This window comes from Filicampus tigris, chromosome 22 (assembly GCF_054856515.1).
Source record: "Filicampus tigris isolate MCC_2025a chromosome 22, RoL_Ftig_1.0, whole genome shotgun sequence".
Lineage (NCBI taxonomy): Eukaryota > Metazoa > Chordata > Actinopteri > Syngnathiformes > Syngnathidae > Filicampus > Filicampus tigris.
Genome location: NC_141238.1, coordinates 6929190 through 6945486, shown reverse-complemented (window position 1 = coordinate 6945486; position 16297 = coordinate 6929190). Strand labels below are relative to the sequence as shown.

Genomic DNA, 16297 nt, shown 5'->3' with positions numbered 1-16297 from the left:
GACTTTGATTCAGAGTTTCAATACAGTACAGTACTAACTTGTATTTTAAATTCGCGCAATAAATCTTATTGAGCACTTGCCGTAGTTTTGGTAAACGCCCTTGTCGCTTGCCGTAGTTCCTGTAAACACGGAAGTGGATTTACAGTCATCCTGTTACTCACATGTAGAATTGAAAATAATCTTCTAATTTGCCATAGGACTAGTTTAAAATACATTTAGCCAATAACTCCAGTTTGGTAGTTACATATTATCGCACCGAAGGACTTTGAGAGATCTATTTGAAGCGCATTCTTGTGCTTGGAAATGTTTTTCACAACGTTAGCTTAGCTTTACCATGGCAGCTAAAATACGGAAAACGTTCAAATTTGTCGTCGTCGGTGGTGGCATCGCGGGTGTGACGTGTGTTGAGCAGGTGATATATTAGTGCCAATCATCAATACAACCGTACTAACCCCGTACACATTGCCAGTGCAGAATTACTAAACATGATATTTGTGTGTGCCGATAGTTATCATACAGTTTACCGTCTGCTGGCGTAGCTTTGATTACGGCAGGCCCCCACATAAAGGCAGTCACCAACTATAAACAGGTCAGACAAAGATGAAATACTGTCAGATCTTACTCAAACCTAAGAGACATACTCCCATAACTGGTGATCACATGATGTTTGACATGTCTTTGCTATTTGAAAGGTCGCCAAGGTTCTGGAAGAGTTTGATGTGGAGGAGCAACCAGCCAGTGTTCTGGAGGAGAAATTCCCCAACTTGACTGTCATTCACTCTACTGTGAACACACTGCACACACAATCACATGTAAGATTCTTACAGTATAGAAATGAATTTATGGGTCATTTTCAGAATTGGAGGATAAGTCAGGCACCAACATTTGGCCACCTGGAAAGGATATAGTTGAAAGAGATTGCTGAAAGAATTATTTTCCATTAAACAAAGTTGGATTGCATTTGAAGACTACTCAAATTTTATGGTTGCAAGTAACGGGGTTGCAAATCAATACTAATGTTGGGAGTTTTTGCTCAATAGTACATGCTAGCTGTTTTAGCTGCTCTGATAAATGGCCAAGTATAAATTTAGCTTTACAATTAAAAATTCCGCTGAGTCGTGTAGCTGACATTTTTTTTTCCTCTAGGACGCAAGGAGGAAAAAAGGCTATTTTAGCTTGTGCTCAAGAGCTAGTTGGTATTTTTAATAATAGTTAGAATGACTTTGACTACAGCTACAGTTACGTTTGGTCTCAGGACAAATATAATTTACAAATATAATTTTATATTTTTAATAACATAAAATAATTTAATAATATAATTTTAATAATTTAAACACAGTAGATGTCAAATCATGGAAGGACCAATGTAGTCTCTAACCACTGCAAACTACAGCCACAAGATTAGTTTAATATTGATTATTAGTGAAATGTCTCCACCCTGTGGCCACATGGTGACGCTATACAAAAACTCGAAACGAAAATTAAATGCCCTAATTGTGAAAGAAAATCATAATATTCACACTCAAAAATGCTAAAATATATATATTTTTTATTTCCAGTTGGTGGAAACTGCAGATGGAAACGTTTATGGCTACGAGAAGTTGTGCATCTGCAGCGGGGCCAGACCGAAGCTGCTAACCCACAACAAGCCGTATGTGCTGGGCATTCGGGACACGGACAGTGCACAGGTAGTTACCACTTTTTACATACTCTGGATTTTTTTTTGTTTCGGCCTTTGACGTGCAGCTGTGAAATTCCACGAGGTGTTGAACTAATCTGGTTTATCACCTAGTAACTTGAAGCTGGTTATGAAGGTAAAAAAAAAAAAAAATCCTCTTGATTGAATTCCAAGCAAATTCACAAAGTTATTTAATACATGAATAGTATCTGGCAAAATATTTGACATTTTAGAATCTTAGTCAGAAAAGGTAACTTTCCAGTTCAACACACAACGGTTATGTTTGCTTGTGTTTCAGGAGTTTCAAAAGAAGTTAACTAAAGCCAAGAGGATTGTTGTTGTTGGAAATGGAGGGATTGCCATGGAGTTAGTGTGAGTATTTGTGTCACACAAAACTCTTCATTTTGACAAATTCATTTCCCTGCCACCAATACTGAAAATCTCTGCTTCATTGACACCTGACTGCTTATAGAGATACTGCCAAAGGGCTACTTTTGTCTAAATAAAACTCCTCAACTCACTTTAACAGCGTTTCTTGACACCAATATGCCACTAGAGGGCAGTAAATTACTATTATCGAAATGATGGCGCCAAATCACTATTATTAAATTACACATAGCTTAGCTGAATGTATATGTAATTATGTCCCTGTGTAGGTATGAGGTGGAGGGCTGCGATGTGATCTGGGCCGTGAAGGACAAGGCCATCGGAAACACCTTCTTCGACGCGGGGGCGGCGCAGTTCCTCATCCCGTCGCTTGGCGCCGACAAGCCCGAGCGAGCAGACCCCTGCAAAAGGGCTCGCTACACCACAGAGGACCCGACAGCCGGCGAGGTTCAGACCTTCACCTCAGGTATGGATTTCGAAAAACTAACTTTTGCTCATCCTGTCGCTCACGTGCGTCGTTGTTTCCAGATCGACACATGCGAGGGCGCGGCTCCGGTCCCACTGAGCCCGGCAGTGCGCTCGGTCCAGACTGGCACCAAGGACTAGTTCTCAAAGGAGCGGAAAGGGCGAGTTCCTTTGCAAAGCTTTGTTATGGAACCTCATCCGAAATAAAACTGCCTTGACCCCTTTTTTGTCTGCGTTGCAATCAGGCGTCCCGCAGGGTTTCAGTGGAATATCAGTGTGAGGTGGAAACTATCTTCACTTCTGAGGAGATGTTCAATTCCCAATCGCAAACAAATAGACCCGATACTGGTGAGAACTAGATATACACTGGATCTAAAAAGTCTACACACCCCTGTTTAAATGCCAGGACACAAACTCAAATAGAAAAGAAAAACAAGTGGATGTGTTCAACCAACCGCCAAGTCATGCTAAATGGCCCGCCGAATAAACTTTGGATGTTCTAGTTGCCTTTTCCTGACCTTCTCCTCCTCTGCCAGAAGGAAGCTGGCCCGTTTACGTCCTGCTGACCAATGGCAAGACGTTTGGCTGCGACTTTGTCGTGAGCGCCACGGGTGTCACGCCGAACACGGAGCCATTTCTACACGGCAACAATGTATGTCGACTCATCTGTCTGTCAACGCCCCAAATAAAAACACATTGAAAAAAACGTCAACAAATATTATAGAGCTTTCAATAATGTAAATGCTCAGTTGACTAAATGAAACTGTACAACTGTGCTTGAATTGAGTTAAAGCGACACGCTGTATTTAGTACGAATTACATTTCTCAGGTTGTAGCGTCTTTAAGGCACTAGATGGCAGTATTGGACAGAAGCAAGCACAAACATGCCAGTATTTTGCACCGTTCCATTAACAAAATGCTTTTTAATTTTTTTAATTTTTTTTAATATATATTTCAAAACTAAGAATATCATCTTTCAATGCATGGCTTTATTCTTGTCAAGTTTGCGCTGGCAGAAGACGGCGGCCTCCGAGTGGACGACCACATGGTGACATCGGAGCCGGACGTCTACGCCGCCGGAGACGTGTGCACGGCATGCTGGGAGCACAGTCCACTGTGGCAGCAGGTAAGCCGACATCAGACTTCAAGAAAGAACCGTAGACGTTGACATAGCGGGATCTTGTGTTTTATTTCCAGATGCGTTTGTGGACGCAGGCCCGTCAGATGGGCTGGCACGCCGGCCGTTGCATGGCCGCATGCGTCCTGTCCGAAGCCGCAGAGCTGGACTTCTGCTTCGAGCTCTTCTCCCATATAACTAAATTCTTTAACTACAAGGTATGTTACATCCAACACGTGCCAGCGAGCGATAAGGCTGAGAGATTTTGAAAAATGATCTAATTGCGATTTTCTTTCCCCCTCATTATTTATAGTGATTGCGATTTAATATGCAATCATTTTTTTTCAAAACATTCATTTTTATTACAATAAACACATTCATTTTGTTTTTTGAAGTATGTGCATTTTTTAAAAACTTTTACTTAGAGAAGTCAATCCAAACGTATTGTTTTCCAGAATATGTTCTATGCAGGCCCACAAGTTGAAATACGGCATTCTGATCAATATTGCGTTTATGAGAAATCCAGCCGTGTTTAGCTAGCTCAAGGGCGGCGGCCATTTTCTCACTTTTGTCGATTGAAAATGACATCACAACTGCTCAGGTAATGACCAATCACGGCTCAGCTTCAGAAAACAGGTCAACCGTGATTGGTTGTTACCTGAGCCTTGAGCAGTTGTGATGTCATCTTAAGTCGACAGAAGTGACTAAATGGCCGCCCCCTGAGCTAGCTAAAAACGGCTAGATTTCTCATATTCCACAAACGCAATATTAGTCAGAATGCCGTATTTCAACTAGTGGGCTTGCATAGAACATATTCTTGAAAAAAATACGTTTGGGTTGACTTCCACCTTAAGTACAGAGTGTGAGTACTTTTGCCACCTCTTCCGTCAGGTTATTCATCAATCCTCCTACCCTTCAAGGCCAGGTCGCAAGATTTTTCCGATCGCCCAGCCGTGTCAGAAAACACTCATAAAACCGTGTTTTGATTTAGGTGGTTTTGCTCGGAAAGTTCAACGCGCAGGGCCTGGGATCCGACTATGAGCTGCTGCTGCGCTACACCAAAGATCAAGAGTATATCAAGGTGACATTACGCAACCGCGCAGGAAGCGTCTGCGAACGTAGCTCAGACAACACACGACTCCAAACGTTGTTTTTTCTTTGCAGGTGGTCCTACAAGGCGGCAGGATGGTCGGAGCAGTGCTCATCGGGGAAACCGATTTAGAGGAGACCTTCGAGAACCTAATTTTAAACCGGATGGATCTCACGCCGTACGGGGAGGATCTTCTCAACCCCAATGTCGATATAGAGGATTACTTTGATTGAGCAAAAGGAACAACTTGTTGATTTGACTTATATTTTGGAAAAGGACATAGAAATGTGTGTGTACAATCTATGTACATACAGAGGACATTTCAGGTCATGTGCTGTGGTTAATGAGTAATGAATGAGGGACCTGTTTTTATAAGGGCTTCAAAGGATAGAACATTTCCAGTAAATTTCCACAGAGTTAAGGTGGATTTTTTTTTTAACTCATTCACTGCCATTTATATGGATTTATTTGTCTTTCACAGTCCAGCCGTTCAATCCCAGAAATTAATTTATATTTTTTTCAATTTTTTTTCAAACGTTAGGGTAGAAGAGGGTCTGAAAATGTCTGGCAGTGATTTAATTATTGGTGTAAACCAATGTGCATGAAATATGTTTGTGTGTGTCAGGATTATGCGAAAATATAAATTTTCCCTTAATTAGTGGTATTATTTATTCACATTAATTTCCATGGAAAGTTTCCAACTTTGAAAATTGGCCGAATTTTGCAACCCCAGTTGTAATCCCAAAGCAGACACTGAGCTACAGTATTCCCATTATCACTATGCACATATTTCTATGCAGAAAAGCAGGATATTCAGCTCACATCTCTTCATGACTCCCCCTGTGAAAAAAAAAAAAAAACTCTTGTTGCTATGTAGATCACATTTCAATCCAAACAGCACCTCCTGTGCCTCGGCAGGCCGTTTAACAATCGAGGTTATTAAGATTAGCTTACATAGTGCTGCCCCTTTGTTACCCGGGTTATGTTGCTTGGGGTTGTTTCTTTTTGAAAATCCCCTGACATGCCTGCTTTAAAAAAAAAAGACGAGAAGTATTAAAAGGCAAGTGGAAAAATGGATTTATTGAAGCTATTCAATTAAAGAGTCGTCCATCTTTTTCCACATTATGTTGCGTTTTGGGTCACTTGTTTTCCAGGTCAGTGGTTCCACTACTGGAATTTGCACACATTGATTTTGTGGCTCTCGGTGGCTGATCAAGGTGTTTATTTCTCCTAAAATGAAACATTTGACCTCTGCAAAATTTCCACTGAGTATTCAGGTGAGACGATACTTTAGTCGATTAGTTAATCAGCAGAAAGGCCATGTTGTCATAGCAGGACAGTGTTTGTGTACAAAGTAGGTTAATCACATATAGCTTTGTGCCAATAGCATTGTATTGCCTCGGCAACGGGTTAATCAGCAGGTTAATCTTGAATCTTGATCTTACTTGTGCATGTTGATGTCACAAAGAGCTGTTTGACTCCTCTACTGAGGAGTCACATGTTTATCCGGTACTTATCCAGCCCGCAGAACCAGAAAAAAAATGTCTTATTGAGCTGGGTTGGGAACACGGTGTTCAGCTATGGCGAACATGCTGATTCAGCGATATGGCATGTGTTAGTGAATGCTGGGCCGAGAAGAATGTGTTATGTCATTATGTTATATCATTTGCAGATGTATCCTCCTTATCAACCTCCTCAGTGCTTCCTTTTTTACATTGCCATTTAACCCTCGATTGCCCCAGTTCATATTTGACACTACTGAAATGGATTTTCTTGAAATTGTAGCCTACATGCCATCTGTGTGTATAGGGGCAAGGCGGTGGTGATAGGATTAGAACTGTCTATGTTTCCGCCACATTTGCGCAGGTTCTTGCAGAAACCTGACTAGCTGATCTTTTAAAAATCCAAGTTGTGCATATGTATTTTAATTGGACAGTGTTAAAAGGCTACGGTAAATGGCACACAGGCTGACTGACTACATTGTACTTGTCCAACGTCACAAGTGTCCCAGAACATTGCATACTGTGTGCATTGAAAACGATCAGTTTACAAAGGGTTAACGGTGTCGTCTATGTCTAGAGAGCGCGATCCATTTAGGTAAAGTGGATTTGTTGTCTCCATGTCCGCCTACTTGGCTCAACAGCACAGCAGCTGACATTTTAAACGTCCAGACTTTGACGTACAACTCACCCCAGTTGAATTTAAGTGGCTTACGGATGTGACGTCACCGGCCAACAGCCTTAACTGGTGTACGCTTGTGTGTGACACCGGAGCGTGTCCTTTGGAGTTATGTAAAACACTCACACCCAATATAGCAGTTGTGTATGTATGTTGTTGTCTTATAAAATTATATATTTTCATTTAAATAAGCGTATTTTTCCTATAAAAGACACGATTGCGGTTTTAAACATATTTTTTTTGTAAATTACAAGAATGGTGGATGTCTGCGTTTAAAGGCGGTGTACGCCGGTTTATCAATCAAGCGCTCCTCGTAGAACTCGGCTACCATCATGCACCGGGAGAACTTTTCCGCTGTGGGCGGGGGCATTTCGAGAGGCGTTGCCGCATTGCCATTCTGTCTTCACAAGAGATTATATGCAGCACACTGCTTCATGGTCATCACACATTGCTTGCCTCTCACCGTATTACCACCTTGTTACGGAGATTACATCAAAAATAAAACCAAAATATGGCTAACTACATTCACGTACCCAAAGAGGCTCCGGCCGTGCCCAAAATAGACGTGACAGTTGAGGAGAGAGACTACAGAACCGGCGCGTTGAAACTGGTCAAGGAGCTGAGACCGAGCTGGAAAGCCTCCGAGGTCAAAATAAAGGTGCGGTTGATTTCTCTGTTTTTTTTTTTTGTCATTTAATGGTGACTAAAACGTCATTTTCCCTTCTCCTTCGGCGGTTAACGCAGTGACGCTAGTTTAAAGCTCTTGGAAGTGCATTCAAGATAGCGGAGTGACTCGAAAGAACAACTTCCTTATCAAAAATGGCCACTGGGGAGCCACAAAACCGCAGATGTATAATGAATGAATTCATAACGAGTTGTAACCTTTATCCATGGTTTATTTCAGTCGAGAAAGGGGGCGGGCGGGGGGGGGGGTAATTTTCCTCTCTCATAGCATCTGCGTCACTTCCAAGTCACGATCGAAACGTTCGCGAGCTTTCTTCAGTCTGCTGACGGTCACTTTATTAGGCACCCCCCCTCCAACCAGTGTTTTGAAATTTTAAAAAGTTGGTTGATTTTATTTTTATCTTCTGCCATCTAGTGGGATATCATTTAAAATGTCTGCCTGAATTAAAACGTCGCTGGCATACATAAATATAATTTGGGTATTGTGTGTTCTTGCGGATCCACAAGAATACTTATAATCAAAAATTAACACTGAGCTTTGTTATTTGTCCTAGAGGTAGAATTCAGTTAATGAGTTGAAATTTACTGTCAACGAATACCTAACAGTGCCTGGAGTCCAGAGGCAAATTTAATTAGATTATTTGCATCCTTCACCTCTTTTTTGCTTTTGCCTCGGATAAAAAAAGAGATCCAGTTTCCCCACAATGTTCAGTACCGTACTGTATTTATATTTGACAGTTGCAAACAAACAGTTAGCACGATACAAAAAGTACTCGTAGCAGGTTGATACATAAGACTAGGTGAGAATGTGGGTAAATAAATACAAAGAATGTTCTTTCCACTGCCACTCAGACACGGAGGTATGTTGTGGAGGGTGGTGGGTGGATGTCAACACAGCCAGGATGGGAGTTGGTCACGCGCCCTGACCCTCTTTTCCCATCTTCATCAATGAGCTAGTGGAGAGCAAAAATGGGGGACTCAGCAAATGCCGGTCATTGCGTCCGCATGAAAATAAAATTCCTGTCATTCCCAGTCGATGCCTCACAGAGGCAACAATTGGGGCTGGTATGTTGACACCCCCACCGCCGCGCAGCTCCAAAAAATGCTCCCGCCTTCAAAACAGAGAGGCTTGAATGGAGTCTTAAGTCCATCCACATCCTCAAGTTATGTAACATGCCCAAAAAAAAGTAAACACATGTTTCTGATTGCCTCCCCAACTTTCTTTTTTTCCCCCAGTTCTTCACAGACGGCATCACCAATAAGCTGCTGGGCTGCTATGTGGGCGCGGCCATGCAGGACGTGGTGCTGGTTCGTATCTACGGTAACAAGACGGAGCTGCTGATCGACCGCGAGAACGAGGTGAAGAGCTTCCGGGTGCTGCACGCGCACCGCTGCGCCCCGCGCCTCTACTGCACGTTCAACAACGGCCTGTGCTACGAGTTCCTGCAAGGCGCCGCCCTGGAGCCGGAGCATATCCGTAGCCAACCTGTATTTAGGTAACTCCCGCCTTGCCTGAACAGTGAGCGAAATAGCAGGCGTGCGAAATATGAGCATGATTTAGCAGCGGGGTACTGTAAACACGAAGAGCCACGCTCCAGTTATTTTGGCATTCATGAAATCGCATTGTCTGCTTTGCCAGGCTCATCGCCAGACAGCTCGCCAAGTATCACGCCATCCATGCCCACAATGGCTGGGTGCCCCAGTCGGACTTGTGGCTGAAGATGGGCAAGTACTTCTCGCTCATCCCAAAGCACTTCGCGGACCCAGAGAAGAATGCCAGGTGAGCCTTTTTCTTTCTTTTTTTTGATCTTATCAACCATATTCCTTCACATTTTACAGTCAATCCCCGTGTACGTCCCAGACCCATCAAAAGACAAATTATATTTACATGATAAAAGTCTCACATACACACCCGCAAGAGCGTCATCATTTTGCAAATAAAAGCGCTTTAATAGTCTTTGTGACTTCACAGTTCTGCCAGGTAAAGGCAAGTCAACGCAGGTCAAATTGGGTCAGGGCTGCTGGTATAATAATCATAATAAGGAAGTCAACCTAAAAAAAAAAATCTTTATAATAATATGTTGTGCTAGCCTAAACACGGCATTCTGATTAATATTGTGTTTGTGGAATATGAGCTAAATAGTAAAACGGGCCCGTTTTTGTCCATCTCGGGGCGGCCATTTTGTCACTCGACTGAAAATGACATCGCAGTTGCTCATGCGACAACCAATCATCTCAGCTGAGCCGTGATTGGTTGTTAACCTGAGCAACTGCGATGCCATTTTCAGTCGACGGCAAATGACAAAATGGCCGTCCCCTGAGTGGCGTTTGCTGCGTAACTCATATTCCACAAATGTAATGTTAATCAAAATGGCGTGTTTTTCGACTACATGTTATTGTAAAGAAAATTTTTGTGTTGACTTCCTCTATAATGCGAGCCAGTTCTAGAATGAATGAGATCTTTCATTTTTGCTTGCCTATATTTAGCTCCATGCAGGTAGCCAAATGAGTGTTTATATGTCACTACGGCAGCAAAAAGCTGCTGGCAGTAACAAACATTGTGTGTGTTAGCACCCAATCCAAAACAAAACAAAAACCTACTCAGGTGACCTTGTCGAGGAAACAAGGAAGTGCTGACTCATTCATTTGCGACCTGTCATTGCGGTTCCGCCCGTCTAGGTTGAACACGGAGGTGCCCAGCCCGCACTGCCTCCGAGAAGAGCTGGTGTGGCTGCAGCAGAGTTTGTCGCAGCTGGGCTCGCCCGTGGTCCTTTGCCACAACGACCTGCTGTGCAAAAACATCATCTACAACCAGCAGGCCGGTGAGTCATCCGCGGCGTGCGTGCGTCTTGCTTCGCTTTGTGGCGTGTCGAGTGCGGCGCCCCCGCCTGGTACATTTTACTCATTGCCGCTTTGCGAGTGTAGTCAAGCTGGTTTGGATAACATTTTTGTTTTCTTGACTTGATGAGGTAAAGGGTAAATACAATGCGGGACTGTATGTAATGCTGGGCGGGGCCGTATCGGAGCTGTCAGGGGGGCGGGGCCATTCTCACAGCTCCTTGTGTCTAGCCTCTCTCTCATAGGAGGAACAGCTGCGGTTTTGGGCGCCTTCGGGCGTCGTCCGCCTAAACAGGATGCAGCCATGGCACCCTCCAATGCTACACAGCCACAAGTTGGCCCCTCCCCCACCCACACTCTTTATTAGTAGGCGCCGTGCAGCTTTTTTACTGTTCTTATCGAAAAAGCCGCATTTTACTGGGCTGAAAGATACTTCTGCAAAACGTTAAAAGACACAAAACAGGACATTTTCGTAGTTCCAGATCACCACAAGAGATAAATCCCACACCTCTGGAACCTTGTTTGAATCCACGGCTTTGTCTTGTCAAACAAGGGTTCATTGTTTGAGCGATAACACGATATCCTGTGTGATGAGGGTCAGGCCAACACCCAAGCGCGACACTTGGCATGTATGGAAATGTCATTTCCAAACCATAATTCTCAAACAGGAAGTCAACCCAAACATTTTTTTTTCCAGGAATACCTTCTATGCAGGCCCACTAGTTGAAACAGGACATTCGGATTACTATGACGTTTATGGAATGTAGCAAAAGCCACCCGTTTTGAGCCATCTCAGGGGGCGGCCATTTTGTCACTTCACAAAATGGCCGCCCCCTGAGATGGCTCAAAATGGGTGGATTTTGCTGCTTAGCTCATATTCCACAAACAAAATATTAATCAGAATTCATTGTTTCAACTAGTGGGCCTGCATAGAACATATTAAAAAAAAAAAATGTTTGGATTGACTTCCTCGTTAACATATCAAACCCAAATTTTGGTTGTGTTGTGAGAAATTCATTTCACATATTTTGTCAAAGCGGCGAAAGGTGCCACACGATTGGGTACACAGCGGACCAATGAGATGGGAGCATTGGAGGGGTGTGTCGGGGAGGTTTTTTTTTCAGTGGGGTGGGGGGCGGGCGGTTCAGCAGCATTGCCTGCTATTTCAACATTGTGCGAAAGAGGCAACAAGGCAAATCATGTGAAGCGAGCGAGCGAGTGAGCATGTGTGAAAGATGTTTGCCCCAACCTTTTCATCTGCTGCACAGGGGGGGCTATAGCCACTGCCTGGAGGTGTTCAGTTGTGTCCCGCTAGGACCCACACTCCACCTGGTAACCCACCTCAAAGTGTCTTTCTCTGTAGTCCAGCACCACCTTCAAAAAAAAAAAAAAAAAAAAAAAAACCTGACAGAAAAAAAACCCCAACTAATATTCAATTAGGGTAAAAAGAACGCATCCCTCCAAATTGTAAGCAACAAACAATTCTGTCACAACTGGACATGTCAAAGCAAGGGTTTGTATTTTGAGAGCAACCTCCGCATGACTGAATGCTTCCTTTCCTCGTTTTATTTTTTTTTTTTGTATCACATTACAAGCGGACTAATAATACAAGTAGAGTAGAAAGACAAATGGCTGACATCTGCATGAAGCCTTGTGAAATGGGCGTCTAGTTAGTGTTATGTAACTGCACTTGGCTCGGAGGGCGGTACTCTGGCTGCCCTTTTTTTTTTTTTTTTTTCTTGAACTCATTCGCTTCCAGACATTTTCAGACACGCTTTTACTCCCTAACGTTTGACAAAAATAGAAAAAATATATAAATAAGTTCCTGGGATTGATTGGCCGGATTGTGAAAAGACAAATACGTCCTTGGCAGTGAATGAGTTGATGTCATCCAAGTGACTTTTATGTGTCGTCTCTTTCTTTTTTTACTGCTCCATCTTTTACGGATCCCTTCGTCAGTCGTCCTGGCAAGCGTCCCCCTTTCCTGTGCATGTGTCCGAAACAAACACCCCCCCCCGCTCCTTTTTGCGTTTTTTTTTTTTTTTCCCTCTTTGACTTCGGTATGCAACTATTTGCGCTGACTTTGCGCGTTTTCGCCCCTGCTGTCACTTGCGAACTGATAACTCAGTTTGAGACGATTGCCCTTATAAAACGACAACCAGCCGCTCTGTTTTACTCACACAAACGCTTCTCAAAATGCAAATTCTTCCTTGACCAACCCGCTTCCAAAAGAGCCCATTTTCTTTTCTTTTTGTTCTGGCCAGTCCAGTTGGACAGGAAACAAACCAATTGACAGTCCGACTTTCTGAGTTATCAAAGGGACACACAAAAAAAAAAAAAAAAAACCTGCATTATCATCATTTTGCATAACTTCTCATGACAAATGTCTCATGTCTAAACAAGCCCGCTTCTCCTTGCAGGCAACGTAAAGTTTATTGACTACGAGTATGCTGGCTACAATTACCAAGCCTTCGACATCGGGAATCATTTCAATGAGTTTGCCGGTAAGTATAGAATAAGAGGGCGGTGGGATATTACTGCTGAAATAACTACAATTGCATAAACACATTTTTGTTAGCAAAATAAAATAAAAATGAAAATGCAGAAAGGTCACGCAGCCATTTTGAGAATTGGAGTTTACTTTATTACATAATTAAAAAAAAAAAATCTTGTTCTAGGTGAACACTCCATATATGTATATACGTATATGTGTATAAATGTGTACATATACGAATATACGTATATAAGAATATACGTACGTGTATATATGAATGTACGTATGTATATGAATATACGCATGTATATGAATATACATATATCTATATGTGTTTATACATGTGTATATACATGTATATGTGTATATACGTGTATGTATACTGTATATACATATATGTGTATATGTATATACGTGTATATATACTGTATATACATATATGTGTATATATATATATATATATATATATATATATATATATATATATATATATATATATATAATACATAGTTTGAACTAACACTGTCATTTTTTTTTTTGTATTCCTCGCCAGGTTTGAACGAAGTAGATTATAGCCACTACCCGGCGCGGCCCTTTCAGCTGCAGTGGCTCCGCTCGTACCTGGAAGCCTACAAGGAGCACAAAGGTCACAGCAACGAGGTGACAGGCAGAGAAGTGGAGACGCTTTACGTGCAAGTCAACCGATTTGCCCTGGTAAGCGCTTTTATTGCCGCCGCCACTTAGTCCCTCCACCGCGTCCGCATGGCTTGATCGATTAAGGCCGGGCGATTACATTTTATGTGCTAATACAATGGCACGGCTGAAACGTCGCTTGTTTGATCTCATTTCTGGGACAGCTACCCTTTCAAGAAAAAAGTTGGGCGAACTCAAAATTTTTGAGCCGCAAGTCACCAATTTTGGGACTTTTTTGGGAAATACTGATGAAAGGCTTTTGTTTGTAACCCCAGAAAAATGTTATTATTCAATAAACGTATTGTGACACACCTGTTTTGCGGCGCTAAATGTCACATGTGGGGCAGTGGATTGAAAAGAGAACAGAGTGGAGGATGGGCGCGAGGATGGATCGTGTTTCAGGTGTTTTGTTGCGGTCGCTACGGCGACGTTGACTCCCTTGCGTTTCGGGGCGTTAGCGGCAGTCGCCGTGGCGACCTCAATGCCCGGGAATTGACAACACGAGCGGAATCACTTGAGTTGATATGAACGTCCGAGCCGAGAAAAATTTCCGGAGGTCACCTTGCCTAATCCTTTGTTTCTTTGCTTTCTTTTCTGGCAGGCATCGCATTTCTTCTGGGCTCTCTGGGCTCTGATTCAGGCCAAATTCTCCACCATTGACTTTGACTTCTTGGAGTGAGTTGCTCGGCACTATTTACTGTAAACTTGACACCGTTTCTAAAGATCTGACTGATGTTCGTCTCCCAAATTCTAGATATGCAGTGCTGCGCTTCAACCAGTACTTCAAGATGAAACCTGAGGCGGCTGTGTTGCGCTTACCAGAGTAAAAGGCGCGCCCCCCCCCGTAGCCGACCCCTCGTCTTCCTCCCGCTCTTCCTCTGGCCTCCACGCCCTGCTCAGTGCCTCTCTTGCGACAAGCGTAGAGCGCCCTCTAGGGGCGCACGCCGGAATGACTTTTTGGTTCAGTGCCTGGCGCGAGGCGCCCACTTGCGAGTTAAGTTGAACAGGAGGTAGCGCGTGTACTGACTCGACGACCCGCTCTAATGTGAATTGGTCATTTCTATCTGCATTTTGAAGGCGCGCTGGATAAGGAAGGGGAGACGAACACGAATCTGATAGCTTGGAGACGCCGCAAAATCACCACCATGAAAGTTTTGAAACACTGTTTTTTTTCGGCCAGCGTAACTGAGCATAACATGTGCCAGAATAGCCATGCAGTCATCCGCTGTAGGGCCGTGTGTGTATTTTTAACTCATTCACTGCCATTGACGTCTTTATTCGTCGTTTCACAGTCCAACCATTCATATCCCTGGAACTTATTTATATATTTTTAAATTTTTTTCCAAACCTTAGGGTAAAAGTGGATCTGAAAATGTCTGGCAGTGAATGAGTTAAGTGTGTAAACTGAGGGTCAAAACAATCTGCGGTTTAGCATTCCATGTTCGTCATGCTGCTGTGGGTTTCGTTTGAAACGGGAGCACTCAGACAAGACCAAAAACTGCTTTTAACATGTAGCAATCGTTGGGCGGAGACTGAGAAAACTACGACGTCATCCGCAAAGCGCCGCTCAGGGGGGTGGGGGGTGGGGGTGTCACAACACGCCGCCGAAGAAGACAAAATGGCTGCTATCCACACGCGGACCAACAGACAAAGCATTTCAAGGAGGCCTTGGGAAGTACAAGGATAGTCTCTGGATGACTTACACCAAAGTTCCGCTTTTCCGTTGTAAATAATGCACGCTAACACTTCTGAGGGCTTCTGAAAACTAGATAAGGAAAAAAAAAAAAAATGACCACTGCAATATCAGTTACAGATGTGATTTCTAGGTTTATGTCTGAGTAAAATGAGCATTTTTTTGTTGTATTCTATAAACTACTGACAACACAACTCCCATATACAAATATTGTCATGAGAGCATCTATTGGCAGTCTTTTGGGTCTATTAATTCTTTTCCAGAGTTGTGATTCACATTCGAGTTACAATTTCAGTTTTTAAAAGTGAATTAGGAACTTCCTGAGCTGCTAAAAATGTGAACGCAAAACGACTGGATTGTTTTCCTTCCCATGTTCACATTGCACTGTTCATCTACCACAGCTGACAAATAGATGCTTAAGTGTTGGTTCACCAGTGTGCTTTTTGTTTTCTTTTTTCTACTTGATTGAGAAATAAGGTCCATCGTTTATGTGATTCGAGGGGGAGCAGAGAAGACTTAATGTGAAATCACAAATCCATGCACGAGCTTTTGAAATGTGAAAATATTGTATAAAAGCGGTTTACATTGAGTAACTCACATTTTTGGGGAACTATGGTCAAACTTTTCTCATCTCAAAGGCAAGATTCTTAGTTCTGTGTTTTTTTTTTGTCATGTTTTCTGTGGCCATTGTAGTATATTGTTTATAATGTACAGTAAACAAATGTAAAATCTTTGCTTATTTGATTTTTTCTCTTTTTTTAAAAGTCATTAATAGTGAATAAAAGTGAAACGATTTGACTTTAAATACTGTAAACAAAATAATTAAATAAAATGTATTTACTCTCATATCCGCTATGTGTATTTTTTTTAATAATCACACTGGATTTGATCTTTTTATACAATATGAACACACATTTTGCTGACTGCTAGTCTCATACTGCATGAAGAATGACTTGTAATTACACTATTTGTCCGCCAGA

The 16297-nt window shown here is 42.6% G+C and overlaps 2 protein-coding genes across 2 annotated transcripts; both read left to right on the top strand.

The window, feature by feature from the left end:
• Positions 1-98: 98 nt before the first annotated feature.
• On the top strand, positions 99-5392 carry pyroxd1 (pyridine nucleotide-disulphide oxidoreductase domain 1). The gene is made up of 13 exons (XM_086022036.1): positions 99-412; positions 509-589; positions 693-812; positions 1560-1688; positions 1977-2050; positions 2335-2531; positions 2594-2691; positions 2776-2878; positions 3067-3182; positions 3534-3656; positions 3728-3865; positions 4639-4728; positions 4812-5392. Exons 1-13 carry the CDS (start codon positions 335-337, stop codon positions 4968-4970), a joined length of 1506 nt encoding a protein of 501 aa, XP_085878162.1. The 5' UTR covers positions 99-334; the 3' UTR covers positions 4971-5392.
• Positions 5393-7292: 1900 nt separating this feature from the next.
• etnk1 (ethanolamine kinase 1) lies at positions 7293-16163 on the top strand. Its single transcript, XM_086022037.1, has 8 exons — positions 7293-7573; positions 8836-9095; positions 9239-9379; positions 10279-10421; positions 12858-12941; positions 13485-13645; positions 14226-14299; positions 14379-16163. Exons 1-8 carry the CDS (start codon positions 7427-7429, stop codon positions 14449-14451), a joined length of 1083 nt encoding a protein of 360 aa, XP_085878163.1. The 5' UTR covers positions 7293-7426; the 3' UTR covers positions 14452-16163.
• The last annotated feature ends 134 nt before the right edge of the window (positions 16164-16297 follow it).